Below are 25483 nucleotides of genomic sequence, written 5' to 3' on the forward strand. Positions count from 1 at the left end.
AGACAAAAGGGGAAGTTTATTGTTACAGCAGTTCATGCATGTTCGTTTTGAGTTTAACAGGTCTTTTTTTTTTTTAGCTGTAATAACCTCAGTAGTATAGGCTATAATGAAAAAAAATAATAAAACTAGCAATGACATGCAGGTAATAAAACAATATGTTCATATTGTGTCACAAAGGAATAGTGAATCATTGATCTCAGTGAAGGAGCTTCAGTGTTGTTACATCTTGTCTTTAAATAGACACGCAGCGACCTGTCTGATGTGTTGACATGGATACTGGCTCTGACTCCAGGGAATAGACGGTGACCGTGGGGCTGTAGTTGTGCTGTTTTACCGAGACACACACACACACACACACACACACACACACACACACACACACACACACACACACACACACACACACACACACACACACACACACACACACACACACACACACACACACACACACACACACACACACACACACAGTCCGTCCCTCCGTTGCCAGGCGACAGAGGTTCGCCTTTCCAACGGTCCCTCATTTAAATAATCTGTGTGTGATTAGAGCTGCTGTGACGTCAGCGAGCCTCACTGCGTTAAAGGTGCGTCTGCGCGCGGGCAGCCGCCCTCCTCTTCCTCTCCTATCATCTTCCTCATCATCGCCAGCGCCGCCCTGTCGAGAGAGAGAGAGAGAGAGAGAGAGAGCCCCCTCCCCGCCTAACAACAACCCCAACCCCGCAGGCTCCAGCACAACGACCCCACCCCCCAACCCCCTCGGAGAGCGTACGGAGCGCAGAGAGACGAGCAGTCACGGAGCAGCGGCCGTTCCAGATCCCGGCTCTCGCTTTGCCCTCAATCCGGGCCTAATGCTGTAGCAGACCGCGCAGAAGAGAGCGCACCGACACACGACGCACCGACCGAGAGGCGGCGACGGACAGGGCGGACCGGGGACGGATTGCTCATTCTCCAGGAACCATGGGTTGTACGCTGAGCGCCGAGGAGCGCGCCGCTCTGGACCGGAGCAAGGCCATCGAGAAGAACCTGAAGGAGGACGGGATGGTGGCCGCCAAGGACGTCAAGCTGCTGCTGCTCGGTAAGAAAGGCGGCGGCTCCGAGCCCCGCGGTCCCCGGGCCCCAGGGCCCCGAGCTGCTCAGCGGCTCTCCGAGCTTGTGGTGCTCTCCGTGGTCCTGATTTCACAGTGCAGCTCTCACTGTGTCCTCCGTTCCCTTCACAGGCGGTGGGGAGTCTGGAAAAAGCACCATCGTCAAACAGATGAAGTGAGTGACTCGTTTCTGTGTCTTTCTGACCCGCATTGGGCTCGGCCGGAGTGAAAGGCCTGAGATTGCGCCTCTGCTGCCTCGCTCAGGCACAGCCGCCATGTTTCACAGGCCGAGCCGGTGCCAGAGCTGCTGCCGCACAGCTACAGGCCCCGGCGGTGCTATCCACCACCGGCGGTGCTGAAATGTAGTTACCGAGGCTTTTACCGAATGCATGACCGACCAAATACGTGTGGGTGTAGCTCCTCTCTCTCTCTCTCTCTGTGTGTGTGTGTGTTCATGTGTGTGTGAATTACCGTGAGGTCACTACAGCTCCATTAGTGAATACCTCTGCTTTTAATCTTAATGGCTTTAAGTGCCCGATATTGCCGGGAGTACTTTGCCTATAAAGCGGATTTACGCAGAAATATTGCTTCTAACCCTGCATCTAAACCATCCCTCTGTCCAAGCTAAATCAGCCTTAGACGTTTTTAAATCACTGTTGTTCTCTACAAAGCTCTTAGTTAAGTTTTCTGGATGTTTCTGGATGGAGGAGGATCTGTTTCTTCATATTTGAGGCCTTTGGAGCATCTTCTCCACCCATCCTGCCTCCTCTCCTCCTCTTCCCTTCACCTCATTAGTCTCCCTCCCGGTCCCTGGGTGCTCGTAACTCACATCTTCCTCCTAGGCTGAAGACAGCAGAGCCATAGTGTTTACCAACACTTTGAGGGCTGGGAGGGCAGCACAGAGAGGGCCATAAAGTTTTAGGTGTAGGAGAGTGCAGTCAGCATAGTTTGCTGGGAAGTGTCTGTACAGTCCTGTCATCTCAAACTGTGCAGGTCAGTGTGACATTTTAGCGCAGAGATAACAGTCTCAGGGGAGAGTGACAGGATAATGTTAGGGTTTATAATGGGAGGTGTGATGGGGAGCAGCCGCGCTGGATCTGCTGTGTGGACCTTCATTGATGGTTGATGAAGTCCATGCTCATCAGCTGCAGCTGCAGAAATGTCACTGATGGCTATTTTTAAACTCCTTCATTGTCAGGCTCTGATGGATCTTTAGGTTAACATGGATGCCCTGTAGAAACATGTGTTTATTCACTCAAGACTTAGGTCAATTTTAAAGTAAGAGTCATTATTTTATGACATTTTACACAATGAATACAGAAAAATGTTGGTCATGATTGTCTGTATTTTAGAAGTCAGAGCTCACCTAGGTCCCCATTTAATCTCAAGTGGGTCAAAATTGAAAATAAACCCACTGTGAATAACCGTTCCCAATTTCTCTCTTTATTTTGTAATGATAAAAAAATATATATCTTAAAACTGTTCATTTTTTATATTTTATTTACACAAAGGGTTGATGTGACATTTTTACCAAAACTGTCCAAATTCACTATTTGGAAATTGAAAATAAAATTGTGTATTTTGAGTTCTATATTATATGTATTTGTTTTAATCCCTACACTTTAAAAGGCCATTGTCTGGTCCAAAATAAATGTTCTAATCTATTGCACCAGTTCTGGGCCTTAGATCATATGTTTAACATACAGTTAGAGATATATTACATGAATCAGCAATCCAAAATTATATTGCAATTTTCTTTGAACTATCCGGCTTTTGTTATGCAACTATCCTACTTATTTTGATACATTAACTATTGATTAAATCCATCTTCTGTATGGGCTGTTATATACTGTACCAAATGCAGAACCTCCCTGTCTCGTGTGTGTAAATTATCTATTTAAAAAAATTAAATGTTTAATACACTGAAGGTTCAAAGATGTATCTTCAAACATGACAAATTTCCTACTGCTTCAAATGATTTCATCTTTTGCTTTTGTGCTAATTGTGAATAATGATAATTTTTGCGAATCATTTTTTTTTTAGTTTTCCAGTTGTGAATAACATTTTCCTTTACAGACAGACTCATGGATGATCCTTGCTCTCTCTTATTCGCCCACACAGTTAAAAGTGTAAAAATAAAAACCCAAAAACGTCCTTTTTAAACCATTTGAATCCTTGAAATCATCAATTGTCGACTGCAGTAGTGAGGAGAGGAGAAGCATGTGTTAAAAGTTGGAACATTGGTTGCAGAGCTCCAGTTGGAGTGGGGGAGTGCTGATGGATAATTTAATGTGTGGCAGATTATCTAGAGTTTAAATGTGGCGAGTTCTGTGTGCTGTGATTGATTAGTGCTTTGACTGATACCACTGCATTTCCTATCATATATTTTAAATGGATTAAATATCACATTACTTCCCAATTACAGACTGAGATGTAATCAGTGCCTGTCCCGTTATAGGACATATCTTTGTAAAGAGGAGTTTGAGGGAGGGTGTGTGTGTGTGTGGTTTGATGAAAATCATTCATTCTCTTTCAGATGCTAGAATAAGTCTGTGAGGGGCTTTTGTTGTGAAAGGTCAGTTATTAGTGTGTATTAGTGTGTGTGTGCAGGAGCATATGGAGGTATGTGAGACTTTCTGCCCTGTATGTCTCTCTATACTAATGTCTCTATACACATGCAGGATTATCCATGAAGATGGCTTTTCTGGGGATGATGTGAAGCAGTATAAACCTGTGGTCTACAGCAACACCATCCAGAGCTTGGCAGCCATCCTACGAGCCATGGACTCTCTGAGCATCGAGTTTGGAGACAAAGACCGAAAAGTTAGTCCAGAATTTTAGGTGTTATCTTACATTTTCCCTTTCAATGGGATTTTGATCAAACATGAAGCTTCAGAGGGTTAGTCAGCAGTAGTAGGGGTGTGCATTGCCATGAATCTGACAATACGATACAGTTCGCGGTTTGCATGTCACAATACAATATACATCGTGATAAATAAGTACAAAATAGCATGGAATACAATTTATTTCTTTTTTTTTTTTTTAAACTTGCGGGAAGAAGTAAATGGCAACTAACTGTAAATCATGTACCGATATCAAAAACAAGTGGTATGTTCAAATCAATCGGTCAAATTACATTTTTCAAGAAAGCTTAACTTTTGCTTCTACAACAGATTCGGATTCTGTTAAGTTCTTAAATTATTTTTAAATAGTAACCACATACTGTACATCTATTAAAGTACGATCAACGTTCAAGCTAAAATGCATTAAGGAGTGAGGTAGTTTAAAAAGTTCTTACGTGATTCAATTCAATGTTTTTTTTAATTTATTTTTTTAAAGACATGATCAAAAAAATTGATTTGGACATTTTTTGATCAATACGATAATTGGGCGTTGAAATATCGTGATATGTTGTAGAATCGATATATTCCTACCTCCTTATTCGTCAGTCAATTCCACATGAAGTGCGTGTGATGATTGACGAGCTGAAAAGTCCTGCCTTGGTCAGCTCTCCTGTGATCTTGTGAATGCTTCCGTCCAGGCTGATGCAAAGCTGGTTTGTGACGTGGTCAGTCGTATGGAGGACACAGAGCCGTACTCTGCTGAGCTTCTCACCGCTATGAAGCGTGTTTGGTCCGATGCCGGCACTCAGGAGTGCTTCAACCGTGCCCGGGAATACCAGCTCAATGACTCTGCACAATAGTGAGTACAGCCAGAACACAGCACCATATCCTCCTGTCTGCAGTGCTTGAAGCCTTTCTCTCGACTTTGTTGCATTCAGCTACCTGGACAGTTTAGACCGGATCGGGGCTGCAGACTACCAGCCCACTGAGCAGGACATCCTCAGAACCCGAGTGAAGACCACCGGCATCGTCGAAACCCACTTCACTTTCAAAAACCTCCACTTTAGGTAGCTGCTGTCTGAGGAGTCTTCTCCTATTCTGTTCTCTGAATCATCATCAGTGTCTAAACTGTTGTCTGGACTCGTTCTGAAGGCTGTTTGACGTCGGGGGTCAGAGGTCAGAGAGGAAGAAGTGGATCCACTGCTTTGAAGATGTGACGGCCATTATCTTCTGCGTGGCTCTGAGCGGATATGACCAAGTGCTCCATGAAGATGAAACCACTGTAAGTATCACTGCCTTGAGACAGACTGACTTTACACAATCACACCACTAGTAGGTTTTACAAAAAGTTTCATTCTTTTATCTTTCATAACACCCTATATCAGGGATGTTGAACTCATTTTATCTCAGGGGCCAAATACGCAACCGTTTGATCTCTAGTAAGCCACAGATTTGCGGAAAAACAAGTAATTTCAACATTATTGTGCCCTAGTTTATGCTTCTACGTATCCATAAAATACAAACTATGTAAGAACCTAATATCCAAGCAATAAGTGATAGATATGAGTCCCAACAGAATGTTCATTTTAAATTTCCCAGATTTTGTGACCAATTTCTATTTAAGTAAGGAAAATACTGTGGAAAATTTAAGAATTTTGAGTTTTTTCAACAGTTCAACATTAAAAATGACTGCAATCGTGCAATATAAGCACCGGGAAAACTGTGAGCCCCTGCAAATGTTGTTGAATTTCATTTACACAGTGATTCATGTTTTCTCTGTCATTTTTACTTTCTCCTGCGGGCCCAGTTGGATGCACCAAATGGCTGGTTTTGGCCCCCGGGCATTGATTTTGTCACATGATCAGATTGGTCTACTACTGAAGCCATTTCCAGTTTACTCAATCGATGAGTATACTTTGGACTGGTTACCGGTTTATCAAAGACAAAATACACAGAGACTGTCAAAGTCAAACAAACATTCACACGTGACACTGAAAATTGTTGGAATCTACTAACAGACAGGGTCATGCATTGACTAGATCCCAACTAGCCTCCGCTTCACTAAGCAAAAGCTAGCAACTCTAACCCAATTTAAATAATTTGAAAACATTCTATTTACTCTAAGATCTGACCAAACTGAAACCTCTACATCTTTCTGAACTAAGAGTTTATATTTCATTAAATGTAGTGACTAAAACCTTGGGAATAAGACTGGCAGAGTTAGTTTGTATTGTTTCTCTGAGACGTTCTCAGAGCAGGAACAGAACGAGTTTACTTTCTGTTTATCTGCTATAACTCTACAAATGCTAACACTTGCTTCTTTATCCAGAACCGCATGCACGAGTCGCTTATGCTCTTCGACTCCATCTGCAACAACAAGTTCTTCATCGACACCTCCATCATCCTCTTCCTCAACAAGAAGGACCTGTTTGCTGAGAAGATAAAGAAGTCACCACTGACGATCTGCTTTCCTGAGTACACAGGTGAGTCCTCCCTCCTTCTCCATCCTGGTCCCGAGGAGAGCAATATTTCTCACTCTCCTTTCTCTGTTCTCACCTGCAGGTGCTAACACATATGACGATGCTACGGCGTATATTCAGGTTCAGTTTGAGAGTAAGAATCGTTCTCCTAACAAGGAGATCTACTGTCACCTGACCTGTGCCACTGACACAGGAAACATCCAGGTAGTGTTTGATGCCGTCACTGACATCATTATCGCAAACAACCTTAGAGGGTGTGGCTTATACTGAGGCCTGGCCAAGCACAGAGGTTGTTGTGAAGTGTATGAGGTGTTAATATTGATAATTTTGATGACACTTAAAAACACATAAATATGTAATTCTACACGTCCAAAAGGACCCAAAGAGCTGCCGTCAGACACCACACTGGATTATCGCCATGATTTATTCCCCTTCCCCACTTTATTTGATTTCACTTCACAGTCCCAGTTTTGTCTTTTAAAAAACGTGTTTTTTTTTTAGTTCAACGTGTCTTCTGTGACCATGTCAACAGCTTTGATAGATTGTGGCTGCAGCACCAGGGCTTCATTCAGCCGCCACCTTGGTTAACAACAACAACAACAAAACAAACAAAAAAACATGTAATGCAATGAGGAAAGCAATGTCACCCTTAAAACACAGGGTGTCACACTGTCCTGTTTTTTTATTTATTTATTCCTGTGTGAGTCTCAAGGCTTTTCTTTCTGCACTGAATTGAGCCTCTGGTGCTGAGCATGAACTTGAGTGCATACGTTGGCTTTGTGTGGAGACAAAGACGATGTCAGGGGAGGCGCTGGACACATGGCTGAGGGTTATGGATGGTAAGTAGGAGGCTGGCTTTAACTTTTACTTCAGAGCCACACGTGACCGAGTGGCCTGCAGCTCTGTGCCACACACACAAAGGATGAGAGTGTCTCTGTGTAGGGACAGCACAATGCAACACAGCCACCTACAGCAAAAATCAGCCAATTCCTTAAAAAACCAATAAAATGTAATTTCTGTGCCAACCTTTCATGAACGACAGATAGGGGAATAGTGCTCATACGTAGCTCATATTATCCAGTGGTTTTTTTTTATTTATTTATTTATTCCGGCCTCATGCCTAACCTTGCCTCGCCCTACCCCCTAAAACCCTGTGCCACATATTTATTTCCTGTCATGAGAAAGTGAAGAGTATCAGTACCCATCTGTGGTTCAGAGGGTGGAAAACTAATCAAAGGAGCCCTCCAATGACATCTCGTTCTCTGAGCGGCCATCCATCGCTCCGTGTGAGTCTAAAATATTTGAGGCAACGTCTGTCTGCAGTCAAGATGCTTTTTTTTGTTTTTTTTTTTTCTTTAAATGTTTATTTGTATTGTCTTCTTTCTTTTTTTTTTAATCCCTTCTTGTCTGAAGAGTGAACCATTTTCTCTTCTCACAGAGGAACAAATACAGCTTTCCATTCCCCCCCCATGCACCCATGCACCCACAAACCCACGTCCCCATCCCTGTATACTCCGCTCACATATCAGCCCTCATATCCAACCTTAAAAAGCACCGTACTGTATATAAATATTATACCAGATTTTTTTTTATTACTGTCAATGTTTTTGTGCTGCACCCCATCCTATTCAGTAGTATATTGGTTGCTCTCATGTGGAATGTTTGTGCTGAGCCAATCGAATGTTGTGTTTACATTAAAGTCACACTTTTCCTAACTACCCCTGCCTTTGTGGTCTGAGTCTGATTACTGAGCGACCTGATTTTCATCTATGCAGAGAATTAAGGCTACACTGGGAAAATTAGGCTAAATATTATGAGAGTGGATCACTTTTAATGTTCCGTTGCGTGGCGATCTCCGCATGCCACAGTATTTACTGTTAGAAACATGTAACAAAGATTGGGGGGGGGGGGGGGGTATGGCATGGCAGTAGGGCAGCACTTGGGGAAATGTGGCGAGCAGTGAGGATCAGAGGCCTCGCACAGCAGCTCTAAATTTATTAGGTTAAAAGTGTTCCATTATGGCAGACAAGGAGCTATTCATATATTGAATGACTCGGCTGGATCAGCTGTCTGACCTGCTTCTGTCACTTTAATGGGTATGATGTTCATTACTGCTCTGTTCCACTGACAGCACAGCTCGGCTCCCTCTGCGCCGGGGTTGTCCTCGTTTCTGAGAGCCAGTCACAGGTTAGAAGGTTGGAACTCCCACAGCGATACAGTTAAAGACTCACACTTGTAATTAACATTAAAAAGATTATTATACATTTTTTTTTTGCACTTGCTTCGACACCCACGATTTCATATTTTATATCACCAAAACCCAGAGCAGCACAGGAAATTGGCTGTACCTGATACTGTCACTGACATCTTCTGGATGACGTCATAAAGCTCCAAAAACATCCTCAAGAAACACACGGCATCTCCAAAGTCCTTCACCTCCGTCTACAGACCAAGCTGGACTACGTCCTTTGGTGAGCTGCGCCGTTAGGTGGCTTCCAAACTGCACTTCACGTTTTCTGGTCACAATCTCAGCCTCTTAATGTCTTCACTTCTGAAGTCGATACGCAGGGCAAGAACCTGACGCACCTCTGCTGGGGTGAGCCGCCACGTTAGGGGGCCTGAGTTTGGGCCCCAGTAGTCCAGGATTTCTGTTACCTGCAGCGTAAAACACGCACAAACAGCTGTAAATAATGTTAGTGACTCATGTAGCTCCTCCTAATGTTTTAAACCATACAGTGTAGTAGCTTGTGTTTGTTTTTTAATGCAATACAAACATTAAAGGTATGCGTTGAGAGTCAAGGACTAGGAAACCAGGACAAAATGTGCCAGAAAAATCCGTGAGCAATAAAAAAATGTAAGGTTGATGTGCAGTTTTAATGTATATGTTTGTGTAGAACAGATTTATCTCCAAAACTAAACCTAAAAGTGTTGGGTTGATGTGAGTGCTGTGCCACATCTGAACAACGAGGAGCTAATATTTATGTTTTCCTGATGGTGGAAAACTGAGGACCCAGAGGAAAAACTAATGCACCATGACACTCCAGCATGGAAATACTGCTGTGATCTACCTCATGTAACAAGCCCCAGGTGCAATTACTTTAAGTAGCTATAGCCACAGCCATAAGCCCATGCTATTATTAATATCAGCTTTTGTTCAGTGTTAATAATAATAGCTTACATTTTAAACGTGTGAATCACGTCTATTTCTTCTTTTCTTATAAAAAGAATAATAAAGAAATGTGTAGCTAGTTAAAATAATATTTCTGTGTGAATTTCATGACCAAATTATTCGTTTTAAGCACTATTGTACAGATCTTAGCACCTATCTATGCTTCATGGTGATTGGACGATGAAAGTTACTACAAATGATTGTTGTTGGATGTCATATGAACTTTCCACTGAATGACAGCAAATATTTAAAATCTGACCAAACGTACTTGTGACTAATACTGTTAATTTTCAACATGCGTCAAGAGCTTTTGCCCATTTATTGTATTATGTGTACAAATAAGTTCCTGTATTCCACATTGAGGGTCTTGGATTTGGATCAAACATATACCGTAAAACAAAGAGTAAAATATCTGATATTTGTTCCAGTGAAATTTTTCTGTGGTTTTTACAATTTAAAACTACAGCATCTTGTACAGTTGACCCTTTGATCCTAAATCTAGTCTGAAACCCACCACCACACAGGTTGGGAAACCAGCACCACTGATTTGAAAAGGATTCCTAAAAGAAATATCTTTTTATTGACTTCTTAAGAAGGGTCCTATAGCCACTTAAAAATACTAAATATTAGCTTAAAAGGGTGAAAAATAAGTAATTTATCATTTTCTTTCTGTATGAGAAGTACATGCAAACTCCCCACAAAAAAACACCAAGTGGGAAAAAAAAAAAAAATTCTACACAGTTAAGAGAAAATGGTTCAGAGTAGAACCATTAACGTGGTAAAAAGGAAGACACTAAAAAATTTATCGACGCTCTTATGAGCTGAACCAGTCAAAGCTGTGTGTGTGTGTGTGTGGGGGGGGGTCTGTCTTCATTACCCGCTCTAGGTTGAGGATGGTGGCCATTTGTGAGAGTCGGGCAAACTTGTCACGGATGGTCCAGGTGGTCACGGTGGTTAAATATGCCACCAGAGAGCGCAGCTCTTTATCAAACTGCAGCCCCCCAAGCTGCAAACAAACAAACAAACAGAGCTGCATAAACAACAGGATGACCCTGAATGGGCAGCTACACTGTAATGATGCTCTAACAGTTTCATCTGAGATGTAAAAACCCAGTGTGATGCTGAAAGGAGACGCCCTGTCCTCTGGGTCTTTCTGTACTCATTAATAAATCATGCTGCAGGCTTTTCTTCATGCAATTGGAGGAAAAAAACGAAAAGATAAAAGGAAGCTTGCTGCCACCTTGTGGACGAGCTCTACTTCAGTTCTCACCCTGCTGAAAGAGCATTTAAGAACCGTCTTCTCCATCTCAATGGCTATCAGGCTGGTCACCAGGCTGGTGAGAGTGTCATAGATGATGGGGGAGAGCGCAGTCTGATGATACATAATGGAAACAGTCAGATTTGAAGGTTGAAAGAGGATAAAACGATCCTGAAATGTACACATACCTTAAACTCAGCCATCAGCTGCTCTAAATTAACAATGAGCTGCTGCACCCAGGGGTCGTTGGCCTCGTACTCACCGAACTCCTCCTGTGGTGATCACTTGTGGTTAAAGCATGTATGTTGCTAGTGAAATTGTTCATGTGCAAAGAAGATTTTACCTCTTCGATGTTATGCGAGATGGACAGGAAGCTGCTGATCCATGGTTTCACCTGAGGTTTGATGGCTGTCGTGTTCAGCTCAGTCAGACCCTCCTGTGAGACCCAGTGTTAGCTTTTACTGCTTAGTGGACTATGCCATGCTAACTACGAGGTTAACTAGCAACAACGGTGCAGAAAATGTGTTATTAAAAAAAAATCACAAACATCATTGATTAGTCTGTGCGTATGTACGTATCTGACCTGTAGGAGGTCTTTGAACTTTGTGGACGTGCCAACCAGGTCGGACAAACAGCTTTCGATCTTGGCCTTTTCCCCTGAGCCGGAACCCTGACTGAACAACTTGGCGCAGTCACTCTGTTAGCAAACACACAGCAGTTTTCAGGAATGAGCTGCCAAATATATCCATAAACAGAAAGGAGGCAGACTTTAGTCATGTTCTAAACACCCACCTCTAGGCTCCTCTTTAAAGTAGTGATGTTCTCACTGCAGACTTCCACATTATTTAGGGTGACCTGAGGGAGTAAAACGTGTGAGTGAAATCACAGTGGTTCAGTCTACAGGTTGGATGGAGAAGCTTCCGTCTCTTTCCCAAAGTTGTCCTGGCTTTGGAGCCGAATGTTCCTTATCCTTGGTAACAGTTCCACCTATTTGGAATAATGGGAACTAATCGCATCCCTATCTTTTTCTTTGCACTAACGCTGGTGCTGGTTGTGCTAGAACAGGGGAGCCCAATGCGTTTGATTGCAACCTACTGGTCGATAGAGACATTTTGTGTCGATCACACACGTGGTTCACAAGACGTTATAAATGAATGAGAACTGCAGTCATTTATACCAAAAATAGAACCTAACAATCCAGCTTCTGACCCCAATTTGGGGTCATGAAAAAATACAAAACGTTTTTTTTTTCTAAATCCTGCAGATTTCCTCAAATTATTCAACTAAATTAAATAACAGTTGTTCATAATATCAAGGAAATGTAAGTGCATTTAAGGTTACTTAATGCTTGGATATTGTCAGTCTCATATACTTTACATGTAATTTATAGCTGGAAGCTCCAACTAGGGCACATTCATGTTGAAATTGCTCTTTTCCCCCCATTTAAAATCTGTGGCCAACTTGAGGTCAACTGGTCTGTATTTGGCCCCTGAACTAAAATGAGTATGACACCCCTGATTTACAACCCCATATAATAAATAGAAGACCCTCCACCAGTCCAAAGCCAGACATAGCGGCCCGACTGGGTACGTTTATTTGCAGCATCGTCAAAACAACCTACGTGTGTGGAATCTATTGAAGTTCTTCTAAAGAACAAAGTGAGCGACAAATACTGAAACGCTCTGTGTGCTACTGACTGGTACTGTTAAAATGTGTTTTTATTGTGTGTCGTTGATGAAGGGAGCAGCTGTGTTTGGTGCGTCTGTGGATTTGAACTGTGAGATGATCTGAGATAAACAAACTGCTGACCATCACACTTTCACACAGTTTTGGCTCTGCCATGATGGAATGGAAAGGCTACATTTTACATTGTATATTTTACAAACTTCATTTTCAAAATACTTTTCTTGATTGTATTTACATTTTCAAAATATATTTCAATCTAACTAATTTTTTGAGGCAGAACTAAGTAACCCCTAAAGGTCCTTTTTGGTTATGTCACTGTCGTAAAAACTCTGCACCCCACGCCGCCTGCCCCACACCACAGCTACATGTGCACCTTTGCTCTCCCAAGACAGTAGCAACCGATCACTGACACTAAGGGTGCTTTCACACATATAGTCCCATGTGACCATTATGAGGAAGAGAGAGAAGTAAAATAAATGAATGATTTGGAAGGGAGTGTGGAAATGTGTGTGTGTGTGTGTGTGGGTTTTACCAGGAATGCGGCCTTGGCGTTCTCGGTGCTCTCGATGCCCAACGTGTTGAACTTGCCCTGCTGTAAGCTGCTTTGCATCAGGCTGACGGCGCTGCTGACGCCTCGCTGGATGTCCTGCAGCGTCGTTGCTGGGAAACCCTGACGCAGCTTGTTGTACAACACCTCCCTGGAACATAAACAGAGAGACAGAGCGGGACAATGAGCGGCGTAAGTTAACCGCTACAGACAAAGAGTTTAAGGGCATGGCACCTGAAGTCTGACTCGAGCACAGTGTTGGCATGGTTGATCATAGCACAGAGGCAGTCGATGCTGGAGCTCGATAATGCTCGACTGATGCACTTTTTCACAATGTAGAAACAGTCGTCCACCATGCTGCTGGTCACCTGACCTTTTTCATACACATCCATAGTCACAGCCTGAGGAAGAATTCATATGGTTTAGATCTGCAATTCTCAAACTTTTTTGACTCATGTACCCCCTTTCCCTGATTTATAAATACAAGTACCCCCTTTGTCCATTTGCAAAATTTTGCATAATGATGGAATAAACAAGTGATAACACACATTTGAAAGAATTTGATTTTGTAAATAAGTGGAAAGAAACAGTATTTAGTGAAGTGGATCCCAACCTTTTTTGGACTGTGACCCCATTTTGATAAAGAATTTCTGACGACCCTAAAGACATTTTTTTTCCTAAAATTGTTTTTGATCATGTTTGAGCTCAGATGTGTTTTTTTTTTTTTTTTTTTTTTTTTTTTTTTACTGCATTTTATTTGGACTAGAGTGAGTGAAAGTGTAGAAATAGTATTTTGAGATTGTGTGTTTTAATTTTAAAAGAAATTTCAAAAATCCATTTTCATTTTCCAGAAATTTTCAGGCGACCCCATTTAAACTCCAGGCGATTACACATGGGGTCCCGACCCCAAGGTTGAAAAACCCTGATTTAGTGGCTCCTGAATACATTTATTTCCACAGTTTTTTTTTTTAATCATTTCCGGTCATCTCACGCCTGGGGTGGGACCCAGACTGACATTTTATTTGGTAACTTTCCACTCACTCTCTCTCAAGTACCCCTGTAGTACCAACATGTACCCCTAGGGGTGCACGTACCCCCATTTGAGAAATATTGGTTTAAGATTGTAGGAGAAACTCTACTAACAAAGATCACATAAACATGAAAAATTACAGTCCCCAATTGATTTTTTCTATTAATGTTAATAATCAGGAGCTCCACTGAACGACACCTTAACATATACTGAGTACTGAAAGGCCTCTGTTATAAATGGACCTTGTTAACGGACTCCCTCATGTAGTATTCCTCCATTGGAATGTAATAGCCAATCAGCTCCTGCATGGTCCGGCTCAGTTGGCAGTGTTTCAGTAGCTTCTCCACATTCTGCTGATGCTCTGCGTGCAGGAACAAAGAAACCATATTTCACCCTAAAGATCATTCCTTGTTATGTGTACGAAAGCATTATATACCACAGTGTAAAGCTTATGCACCTTGCGTGATGCTCTTTGGGTCTCCCACTTCAAAGTCAGCCAATATGCGGCGCCGTAGAAAGCGCAGGTAAAGTTCGGCCCTGGCATTCATCAGCGTCACCTCCGAGAGGACGGGATCCAGTTCTCTGTTTGTGACGTGAAACTATATCACCATAGATCTAAGATGAAAGGAAAATGCTCCCATAAGACTGCTCACCTAGGCTCGATCCTCTCGCCCTGAAAGCTCTTCATCATGCCGCTCTGAACAACCTGAAACTGCAAGACAGACTCAACATCAAACCAAGTTCAGAGATAAAAGTCACAGCCATCATCAGTCAAAGGGGCAGTATTATGAAAAAAATAACTTTATAATGGTTTTGCTGCAGCGATATACAGTCAGAGGGCCAAAGTTGAAAAAGTTCTGTTTCCTCCCTCCCTTGTTATTCCACATTTTGTAAAAAGTCAGCTCCAAACGGGCGAGTTGGATTTTCCCCGCTCAGTGACGTCAGCGAGCAGAAACTCCTCCTCCTGACAAACCTGGCTCCTCCTATTTTATATAAGAATGTGAGCTCCTCCCTCTTAAACTACCTCACAGGTAAAACAAACACTGCTGTTTAATATAGAATATTATACTTTATTGTCATATATGTAAAGCTACATACACAAAATGTGTTCTCTGCATTAAACCCCTCCCTGAAGAGCAGTGGTCAGCAAAGGTGTAGAACCCGGAGCAGTTCCATTTTTAGTATCCGTTATATCGCCTCGTATCGCCTTTGAGATGATCTGACATGTTTGTGACCCAATGCAACACAGCGGTTGGACAAAACAGTGGACTATCAGCTTCGGTGAGTGTTTGAAGCAGCAGCAACTGACTAACTGACTAACTCAGCTGCTGCTGCCACACAAACAGTGGAGCAGTGTTTGTCTGACACCCAATTACAATAGCCGCTTAAACAGCCATGCTTTACTGTAATGTGCAGTTTTTTGGCTGAAAACAATAACAAGAGTGTGTGGATAGGAAACTGTAGTGTGGAGTCAGCGTCTACAGACACGCCTACTCATGAATATGCATACATAGGCTCCAAAACAGCTCAGAAAGTCACTTTTCAGAGAGCTAAAACTCTGGAAAACGGGTGAGTATGGGAAAATAAACCTCAAATACCATGTTGTTGTGGTTCTTAGAACAAATGGAGATGGGTGAAAAATAGCATAATACTGGACCTTTAAAGCTTTAATGGGAAGCAAACCTTATTCTGGTATCCTCTCTGCAGGATGAACTTATCCACTATTTTCTGGGCCTGACGGTCACACTCCTGCTGCAGGTGAGTGATCAGTGTGTACAGATGACCCGGCCCGTAGTACGTCTCCACTATGGGCTGATGAGTCTCAACCACACGAGCAATACCTGCAAATACACAAAGAGTGAGTAAAGCCAACCAACCAGGGTTGGGTCAAATATAATTATAATTGCATAATTGATAATTAATTACAATTGTGAGGTGATTATGATTGTAATTGAAATAATCTGTTGCTGTAGTAATTGTAATTGATTTTGTAATTGTAACTGTCATGGAGATTCTCTAAAACTGTCATTTACAATTGAATTAAACATAAGCCTGTGGAACCATGTTACAGTTCTATGGCTTACACATAGTTAACAATTATTAAAATATATATATGTATTTTACAGCTGATTTAAGACTTGGGTCAAGCTGACCCGTTATAGGAGATGCTAACAGAAAGCTAAGGAAGGTTATGTTTTATGAGATTATTTATTGAAGGCTTAGCAATTGTGATTAATTGGAATTAAACTGTCAACATCATTGTAATTGACTTTCAGGGAGAAAAAAACAATATTGTAATTGGAAAAATGCTGGTCACCATAATCATAATTGAGTTGTAATGAACATGGATAAATGAAGACGTAATTGTAATTGAAAATGTAATTGACCCCAACCCTGCAACCACCACAAACAAACTTTTCTCTCACCTTCCAGCAGCAGTGTCAGAGTGTCTGCAAAGACCAGCAGAGCCCTCTTATCTCCCAGATCTCCTCCTGTAGCCAACAGCAGGTTTTCCTCGGCTTTGGAGGCGAGCTGTGTATGAGACGGCAAATAAAACAGAAAGGACAATATTAATAGTATTAATGAACCTAAACGGACAAGGTGGTGCTTCATTTAGATCTTTTCAGAATAAAAGCCTTCTCACAAATCATTCCTGTTCCTTTCAACTCTTGCTGTCCCTCACCTGACTGCAGAGGTATTGGCCAAAGCGGGCGAGCCCTTGCTGGTGGAGGCCCAGCAGAGGGAAGATCTTGAAGAAGCGTTCCACTTGTGCGAGGTCGACCGCTGCCACGGCTTCGTCGAGTTTCTCAGAGACAATCACCTTCAGCTTTTGCTCGGCCTCCTGCAGCAGGACCAAACTGGCGTCCACAGTACTGCCTGTGCAGAACAGAAAGCATCATTACCATGCACATAGTTCATCAGAACACATGCAATACAAGGTGAAATATATCATCTTGATTTAATGCAAATATAAAACATATTTTAGATTGGTGCGTTACAAAACATAAAACTGCAGTGAAACAGCAAACTAAACCAGCCGTACTTTCGTCTCCCTGCCTGCTCAGTTCAATAACCGACTGATCCAGGGACAGATATCGATGGATGTGAGCAGCAGCCTGCTCATAATCTTCATTACGCAGAGCCGTCTGCACCCCGTCCATGCAGAACTTCAAATCCAAGATGTCATCAGCGCGCTGGATCACTTTATACAGCCGTGTCTGCAATAAAACAAAGACTTATAGCGAGCGATGGAACATAACCGTTGGAACTAACACTTTCACTAATGCAGAAAACACATATAACGTGTAGGATAATATGTAATTGGATGTTATTATTTGTGTCTTAAGCGGATAAAAAAATAGACATTAGTACTGAAATGAAAATCAATATTTTAATATTTCCAACTGGAAACACCGCAACACACTGACCATTGTTAAGTTACAGGGTTTCACAGTCAGTGTTTTGAATTCTGATTGAATGTTTTGTTGTGTAACTTTGTGAAAGTAGCACAAAAATCAGAGGATGATTCTTGCAAAACGGAATATATCTAATTGGCGAGCATCCCTGTGACAATGCACCTGAGTGCGAGTGCGATTACCTTGGCCAGGTCCAGTTGTCTGACTTTACGGCTGACATTTTCAGCCAAGCTGCAGGTAAAATTAATCATTCCAGAAAGCTGACTGGCATCTCCTTCAATCAGCTGTAGATTAGGCCTAAAGATGGGGACCCAAAGCAATATGGATAACACACATTTAGAGTTTGAGATCTTACTGCCTCTTTGGAAAAAGACAGAAATGTTCAAACCTACCCCATCCTCTGCAGTGCCAGCATCTTGGTGTGGATGGTCCCCTCCTGACCAACCAGGCGGTCCAGCTCAGCTTCCACCTCTTCCTGTGTGGGATAGACAAAATAAAAGGATGTATGTTATTTAAATTTTGCTATTCATCTCTGACACAAATGCACTGAATTCTTGGCTGGTAGGAACCTGTAATTGTTCAAATAAATGCTAAAAATAGACAAGTAAAATATGAAAGCATCATGGAAAGAAAATATCGCATTTAAATGGAATAAATAACTTACATAGCAAAACTTGTCGTCTGCAGTAGTGGTTATAAAAGAATGCCCAAAACCACTTAAATCACATTTATGGATAGACAATAAGACCCACTTTTAACGCGTGTTTAGAGTAACTAAAAACAACTAGCACAGTTGGACACTTGTTAAAACGACTACCAGTTTAACCGTAACACCAAAAAAACAGCAGCCTCACAAAAATAAAGCCTGGTTACGAACCTCTTCGGTGCAGAACTGCTGGTAAACCCTCTCTAGGTCCTCCAGCTCCGTCAGCGCATAGATGGTCTCCATGCTGACCGAGGAAGTGTTGCCTGAGTCGCATTTCTTGACAGCCACTGCTCCACTGTCAGCCATCTTCCGCCACGGCGGCACGACGCAACTGTGACGTCATCACGTCGGAAGGGAAATCTTTCCGCATGACATTTGCAGCATCATTTAGTAGTGTGTTTTTAATTCATTCAAGGGAATTCAAATATTGCTATGATGGAATAAATGTATACACATTATATATATGTTAAGAGATACTACTCAGTTGTGTTTAAATCCCATTTTCTGGAGTTATACCGTAAACTCATCTTTATTTCTACCTAATCTCTTAAATCAGAGGTGGGCAATTGGCGGCCTTGGAGCCACATGTGGCACTCAGTCTAACTTTGTAAGCAAGAAATTACTCCAAAACATAAAAAAATACAAATAACGACTACAAAATGACAACAAAAGACAAAATATTACTGCAAAAATACACATTATGACAAAATAAATAGTAAAATATACAAAACAAACATACCAAACAACAAAGATACGCAAAAATAACTCCAAAAACACAATATGAGAACAAAAATGAAAAAAAGCCTCACAAAAACACAAGACAATGAAAAAAAGATTAAAAAACAAGTTATGACAACAAAAATTCAGAAAATAGGAGAAAAATATACTATGCAACAATAAAAATATGAAAATGACTACAAAAAAAAACCTAAATGAACAGAGAACACAAAACAAGTGCACAGAAATATACGAAATGATAACAAAAACAGACAAAACCCTTTGTACTTTCTTGTATTAACTCTCAGATTTGTCATTATTCTAAATGTGGACATCAATGTTAATAACGCTGCCCTCGAGCCAGTCAGTCACATTTTTGAGGGCCCTGCTTTCATATTAGTTGCCCACCTCTGCCCTAAATGGTCTGTTCTCACTCTCTCAATTAAATTACTATATTTATTATATTTTCTATTCTCTTCAGTGGGACAAGGTGCCAGAGCCTACATCTGCATACACAGGCCGATACAATAAGCCCTGCACAGGTCAGTCCATCATAAAACACCAATAGAAAATCAGATACAGCTTTTCACATCGGTGTTTCATTTAGTTTGCAGTTATCATACATGTTTTGATCTTTGGTGGACACTGGAGAACCCGCTTTAACCAGTAACAGGTGAGCTCCACAGAAAAAACCTGGTCTTGAGAGGAGATGAAATTCAGTTCATAGCTACGAGACAGCATTTATTGACAATCTCGAACACTATTATCAGGCTCCCAAATGTATTTATAAATATTTATTTTAAAACAATTTTTCATTATTTGCGTTAAAAAACACGAGTGTTAACGTTAAGTTAAGTGATTAGCTAATCCTCGCGCCCAGAGAAGCATCAGTTTAACAAAATCACTTTCATATTAGAGGAAAGAGAACATTAAAAAAAGGGAAGACAGAGCTTTAATGGATCATCATTCTTAAAAAAAAAATCACAACAAATGTAAAATTGTTTTCTGAAGATTAAGAATCAGGTTTGATGTGCTTTAAATGACAGCAGTTGCTCTCTGTCTAGTTGCAGCTCTTCCTGTTGCCTCCGCAGCTCTGACTTTTCCCTCTGTAGCTCCTCCCTCTGTCTCTTTAAGTCCTCTGCCTCCACCTGCTGTGCAATCCTCAGGAGCTCGATCTCCTTCCTCTCTGCAGCGGCCTCTCGGAGCCCGGCAGAGCGCAGCTTCTCCAGCAGCTCTCTCTGGTGCTCCAGAGTCCGAGCCTCCTCCCTCTGAGTTCTCCTCAGAGCGTCGATTAGCTCCATCTCCTTCCGAAACATTATGCGTTCTTCATCTGCATTCACTGGAACCTTTAACAGTGCTTAGAATAGAAACAAAACAAAACACAAGTCTTGTAATAGGTTATAAGATAAAGTGTTGTTGAAATATTCAACAACTCTGCCAATTTAATGAACCTTTTCTATCCCTAGCCCCCCCCCCCCCCCCCCCCCCCCCCCCCCATTTTATGTGTAATGGCAGTTTCTATCTGATGACACGGTTTGGTTTTATCAAAATATTGAGTTTTGCTGACTTTTGCTACTGTGTATTTTCTGATTTTGTGGCGTTGTTTTAGAACGTAGCATAGCCGACCTGTATATCAGTGGATTCAGCTTGGCCTGCGTTTATTTTGTGACTCACAGAAGTCAGGAAAACCGAGTTTGCCAATGCCGAGTTGTCGACTCTTCCCTCTTTGTACATAATGGCCTGCTGTGTGTGCTGGGGTCTTTTGTTTTGAATGTGGGTTGGTTACAGATTTAGCTGAGTTTCTTAGGATTACAGAGAGGTATAGAATGTGTGATTTAAGTCTTTCTTTACAACATTTAGACCCGTGAGAGTCACGGTGGCTGGAGTCGGCGCGGCGGGTGAGTCCAATGGGATTGAAGCGGTTTTAAGACATTTCCTTCGAGTTGACATCAGCAAAGTGTTTTCTATCAGGAGAAAAGCCTTTGTGCTTACCTGGAGCTTTAATCTTTTTAGCTGGACTGCAGGCCTCATCCATTTTCCCATTATCTTGAATGTCCTGAGATGAATTGGAATGCGGTGATGGCTGTCCGTTGGCAAGCAGCTCAGAGAACACATGTGGGTGTCTCTTTAATACGTGTCGCCGCAGATTGCTGGTACCACCATTATCGCCACACTGTATGTCTTTCATGCAAATGTGGCAGCGGCTTGCACTCAAACCCTCCAAACGTTCAAAATATTTCCATATCAAACTCCTTTTGGGTCGTACACGCCCCGTGGGCGGGTCGTCACATGTCTGTGCGTGCATTAGTTCTCCTCCTGGATCTCCTTGCGTAGGATGCATGACGCCCATAATGGTTGCTTCATTCAATGTCTGAATGGAGTCCGAGTCACAGTCCTTAATAACAACTTTGGGAAAAGAAGAGAGAGAAAAACAAAACAGTTAAAACTTGCATTTAGATAATATAAAATGTATTTTCATATATGCCCTGATGCAGTGACCTGTTATAAGTAATATTATTGGTATAATGATGGCAAAGGTAAACATGAAAATACCTTTTTTAAGCTATAAAATATACAGGAAATTCACAAAAAATAAAAAGATCCATGACCCATAATTGGGTAATGATCCTTGTGTTGAGATTGAGAACATGTTTTGGATAAGCACCTTGCTTAGATTTTATGGCAGAATAATAGTCAGTATTTAAGAAAATATTGCATTTTATTGACATTTTTTTAATAAATGAACAATAACAGTTATGTACTGTCATAACATTTTGTAAAGTATGTAAATGACATGATACATAAAATAATAAAACCAAGTTTATTTAGTTGTGAAGTGAAACTATCGTGTCGCCAGGCTTGTTTACCTGCACTAGTTCCAGATTCTGCAGTACACTGACTCACACGTGACTAGAGTTTTCCGGAATCTCCAAGTTAATGATTCAAAATTTTAGTAAAGAATCACGAGTCTATGCTTTACAACAATCAGTATCCCAAGTCTTCAGACTAAGATGATGTGGTTCATTGACTTCACACAAGTCAGTGAATTTGAGTAATACATTATTCATTCAGTATCTACATCAGCTTCATCCTGCAATGGAGAAAAGACTCCTGTGTAACTCAGAGCTTAGCAAGGAAATACGCTTTGATCGACTGGGGAAACCAATGAACCCAATTTTTTGACTGAATGTTTGGAGAGAACATGTAAACCCCACTATGCCTGAAACAATTTCCTGATTTAAGCGACTAAACCAATTTAAGAGAATGAGTCAAGGCAAGTTCTTTGAATCACATCAACATATAATTAGCATTACTGGAGGTCTCATTTTTTCTCTTAGGCGCAATGCGCTCTGCCTGGACTCATTTTCTTGAAGTACCGCTGGCCAACTGTTGCCATGGTTACCCAGAGAAGAAGCATGGAGCAGTCAGCGGAGCATAACCAAAGTTGAGGTGAAAGTTTACTGAAAAGAAAAAAATTGCAAGTTTCTAACATGTGGTGGGTCCACAACACACAGAACAAAAAGACAGCCCTGTGCGGTGTGTTCATTGCTATGCAGCGTTAGCTTTTCAAAGCAACACCTCAACATTGCATATTATCACAGCAAAAAAAAAAAAAAATCTAATTAAAGTTGCTGTGCTTTACTTTTTAAGTTACTATCAAGTTTCTTTTTATTGGGCTTTTATTCAAGTAATAGCTATCTAAAAGGTAGGTTTAATTCAAGTTTTGGGCAAATAAAAAGAAGTTAACAAGATTTGTGTCCTTCTGTTATGTGTCAGTGTAGAACTTTAAATGCTGGTGTTTCCAATGACCTGGACATGACTCAGTTTCTTTCTTTCATCACCTCAAACAAATGACGAGATTTATTAACGTAATCATTAACCCTGATACATGTAAAGCTACAAGCACGATCGCGGTTAACTGCCTCCTTCACAGCAATCTGCTCCGGATGCAAAATACTTCCTCCTCTATCGGACTCCGTTGTTATTATGATGGTTCGTCCACGGTTCAGAGTCCAGGGGTGGGGGGTATGGATCCCACACCCTCCACTATTTGCTGGTCATGTGATAACCAACAGCATGACGGAGGTGACTTCCTGTGTCTTTGCTCTCTTCTTCTTCTCTTGAACGACCTCTTGTCGACTTCTTTTTACGATGCTTTGTGTGCGTTTACACATTTACCAACTAAGCCTAGTTCTCTCAATAATGATCGTTCACTAAGGTTTCAAGCTAACATTCTGACAGCACTTAAGGTTTGCTGCTAGAATCAGTCCACATAATCCGACATATGAAATAAGACCAAGAAGCATAAAGCTGAGTTGGTACGGCGGTTAATAGGGACAATTTTAGCTATTTCTGATTCATCAACATCAGTGAATATCCTGCCAGTATTATTATACGCTGCCACTCTTGAATCGGCAGTAATGATTCGACAATTACAACACTGGGAGGAGTGTACTAGTAATTCACTGTAGGACTGGGCAAAAAAAAGCAATTTAATCGATTTATCAAATTTGTTGATAAAAACGATTTTTATTTTGCAAATTCAAGTTCAAAAAACAAATAGATAAAAATTGTAATATTATATGTTAGAAAATATGTAGTTATTTGATTTATTAATCAGAAAATTTAAGCTACTGTGAAGTTGCTGTTGCACTTTTGCCTAAACCTCGGTTAAAGCTTGAAATTGTTGAATGACAGAGTCTCATTTACTTTTTATTTTGGGATTGTTCTATGCATTTTAACTCTTGAGGACAATCACAGCAGTGAAGGTGCACTTTTGACAATATTTCTGATGTCTACAGTCATTTTTAAGCGCATTAAAAAATAATAATCGAAAATCTAATCGAAACTCGATTTTTTCTTTGACAAATCGGAGCTTTATTTATTTTTATTTTTCTAGGCAAAATCGCTCAGCTCTAATTCACTGTTTATGATTACATTTTTAAAAATCCATGTTTACTGTTTGAGTTTTGAGCAACTTCATTTTTTACACTTTATTCTGTTAACATAGTTTGTCTTTTCAGATTTATCATTGGCTTCGCAGTCCTTATGTTGACAGTGTTACTAACTGAAGTTCCTTATTTTAACTTAGTAGTGTTCTGCTTTTTTATTATCTTGAATCATATCTTGGGTATTATAAGAACGTGTGTTCATGTACAGTAAATATCCTGTGTATATCAATGTTTTTATTTCATATAGTAGCCGATTATATATCAGTTAACAGTAGCTATATCCAATATCTTCTTCTTGAAACCACCAATATCGGTATCGCCCCTAAAAATCCCTTATTGGTCGGGCTCTACTTGTAGCATCGCATGCTCTAATATGATCAACCGATTACTAAAAGAATGGTTCTACACAGCACACTCTAGATAGATCCATCTAAAGAGTCGAACCCACGCTCATGGTTTTGTCAACAAGACTAGCTTACTGCCGCAACTTAATCAATACTGCAAAACGTGAGTGTTTTGACACTGTCTGTGACGGTTTATTAATGCGTAATTGGATCTTTTAACATGGAAACAACTTCAGTATTACCATTCCCTCCTCGCTGAGTCATTGTATGTGTGTGCTGATGTGATTGGTGCATGGACAGCTAAGACGAGTAGTCATTTATTCGTCTTTATTACAGAATCAGGGCATAGAAATGTCCTCACCGGCGCAGATGTCTTCATCCGTGTTCCCATCCGGGTTCAGGCCGGGGATGGTGGTGCTCTCTACTCCGGGTCCGCTGGCCTCCAAACAGAACTCGACCGGGTGTTTGATACGCAGGTGATTCAGCATGGTGGAGGTAGAGCTCTGCACTCGTTTGAGCAGGTAGTCACTGCAGAGCAGACACTGGACGGACTGAGACTCGGTGGTTTTGAAGTAGCTCCACACAACGCTTCTCCTCTTACGGGACTTGCCCATGTCTAGCTTCGCCCTGTGGACGATGATTGGCCGCAAACACGGCCTGGGTGTAAAGCTACGTCCTTGTTACTGTTACCTATGAAAAAACTGTAGAATAAGACCACTGCAAATGGATTTTCGTGTAGATAAAACCAGCAGTAATAGTAAACAAATATTAACTTTAATTGTGTAGCAATAGCCGTTGTGCTAGATTAGCCTAGCATCTTCCCCGATGACGCCCATTGGCTGTCACATCCGGGGCGGGCCAGATGTTGTCATGGAAACCAGCGATGAAGCGAGACTGGCAAAGTGACACAACAGAACCAACAATCCTATCCTCTTACATATCCAAATGACAAATACAAATTTTGAAACCAAGAGTAAATCTTGAACTTTTATTATGAACCTTATTATAATAATCACCAAATCCCATATTCATAAAACAAAGCTCTCAAAGTGCCTCCCGAATTTTAATTCTTCCGTATTAGAATTCAACTATTATATGTCCACTTTAAACTTTTATGTAAAACAAAAAATGTGAAAGAATGTTATTTTTATACAATGATTTATTTCCTGTATCTCCAAACTAACATACTGATACCTGTATAATCCTGATTTATTGTATACGTGATGCTTTCCCTGACTCTGTTCCAG

The 25483-nt window shown here is 41.2% G+C and overlaps 3 protein-coding genes across 3 annotated transcripts; 1 reads left to right on the top strand and 2 right to left on the bottom strand.

The window, feature by feature from the left end:
* The first annotated feature begins 476 nt into the window (after positions 1-476).
* Positions 477-8135, top strand: gnao1b (guanine nucleotide binding protein (G protein), alpha activating activity polypeptide O, b). Its single transcript, XM_028443209.1, has 8 exons — positions 477-1078; positions 1221-1263; positions 3770-3911; positions 4630-4790; positions 4870-4998; positions 5084-5213; positions 6261-6414; positions 6494-8135. Exons 1-8 carry the CDS (start codon positions 961-963, stop codon positions 6679-6681), a joined length of 1065 nt encoding a protein of 354 aa, XP_028299010.1. The 5' UTR covers positions 477-960; the 3' UTR covers positions 6682-8135.
* A 191-nt stretch (positions 8136-8326) lies between these two features.
* On the bottom strand, positions 8327-18542 carry cog4 (component of oligomeric golgi complex 4). Its single transcript, XM_028443186.1, has 19 exons — positions 18395-18542; positions 17910-17992; positions 17700-17814; positions 17145-17319; positions 16785-16978; positions 16528-16633; positions 15785-15942; positions 14755-14813; positions 14559-14683; positions 14344-14462; positions 13306-13472; positions 13057-13222; positions 11631-11693; positions 11422-11535; positions 11182-11274; positions 11027-11110; positions 10851-10952; positions 10458-10586; positions 8327-9066 (listed from the first exon to the last, which is right to left on the bottom strand). Exons 1-19 carry the CDS (start codon positions 18527-18529, stop codon positions 8932-8934), a joined length of 2322 nt encoding a protein of 773 aa, XP_028298987.1. The 5' UTR covers positions 18530-18542; the 3' UTR covers positions 8327-8931.
* A 1417-nt stretch (positions 18543-19959) lies between these two features.
* LOC114480107 (uncharacterized) lies at positions 19960-25111 on the bottom strand. Its single transcript, XM_028473951.1, has 3 exons — positions 24598-25111; positions 20933-21346; positions 19960-20297 (listed from the first exon to the last, which is right to left on the bottom strand). The coding sequence occupies exons 1-3, from the start codon at positions 24848-24850 to the stop codon at positions 19960-19962; spliced, it is 1005 nt and encodes a 334-aa protein (XP_028329752.1). The 5' UTR covers positions 24851-25111.
* Positions 25112-25483: the final 372 nt, after the last annotated feature.

The sequence above is a fragment of the Gouania willdenowi genome, chromosome 3 (genome assembly GCF_900634775.1).
Source record: "Gouania willdenowi chromosome 3, fGouWil2.1, whole genome shotgun sequence".
In the NCBI taxonomy this organism is placed as follows: Eukaryota; Metazoa; Chordata; class Actinopteri; order Blenniiformes; family Gobiesocidae; genus Gouania; species Gouania willdenowi.

Bases quoted from the DNA above. Each gene is read 5' to 3' on its own strand.
- gnao1b (XM_028443209.1), top strand. From the start codon at position 961: ATGGGTTGTACGCTGAGCGCCGAGGAGCGCGCCGCTCTGGACCGGAGC. The intron at 4,791-4,869 runs GTGAGTACAGCC...TGTTGCATTCAG, and splicing joins CTCAATGACTCTGCACAATA to CTACCTGGACAGTTTAGACC. The intron at 5,214-6,260 runs GTAAGTATCACT...TTCTTTATCCAG, and splicing joins TCCATGAAGATGAAACCACT to AACCGCATGCACGAGTCGCT.
- cog4 (XM_028443186.1), bottom strand. From the start codon at position 18,529: ATGGCTGACAGTGGAGCAGTGGCTGTCAAGAAATGCGACTCAGGCAAC. The intron at 17,815-17,909 runs GTAGGTTTGAAC...CCCCATCTTTAG, and splicing joins CTGGCACTGCAGAGGATGGG to GCCTAATCTACAGCTGATTG. The intron at 15,943-16,527 runs GTGAGAGAAAAG...GTGTATTTGCAG, and splicing joins TCTGACACTGCTGCTGGAAG to GTATTGCTCGTGTGGTTGAG.
- LOC114480107 (XM_028473951.1), bottom strand. From the start codon at position 24,850: ATGGGCAAGTCCCGTAAGAGGAGAAGCGTTGTGTGGAGCTACTTCAAA. The intron at 21,347-24,597 runs GTGAGGACATTT...CTTTTCCCAAAG, and splicing joins GGATGAAGACATCTGCGCCG to TTGTTATTAAGGACTGTGAC. The intron at 20,298-20,932 runs GTAAGCACAAAG...TTCTATTCTAAG, and splicing joins TAAAAAGATTAAAGCTCCAG to CACTGTTAAAGGTTCCAGTG.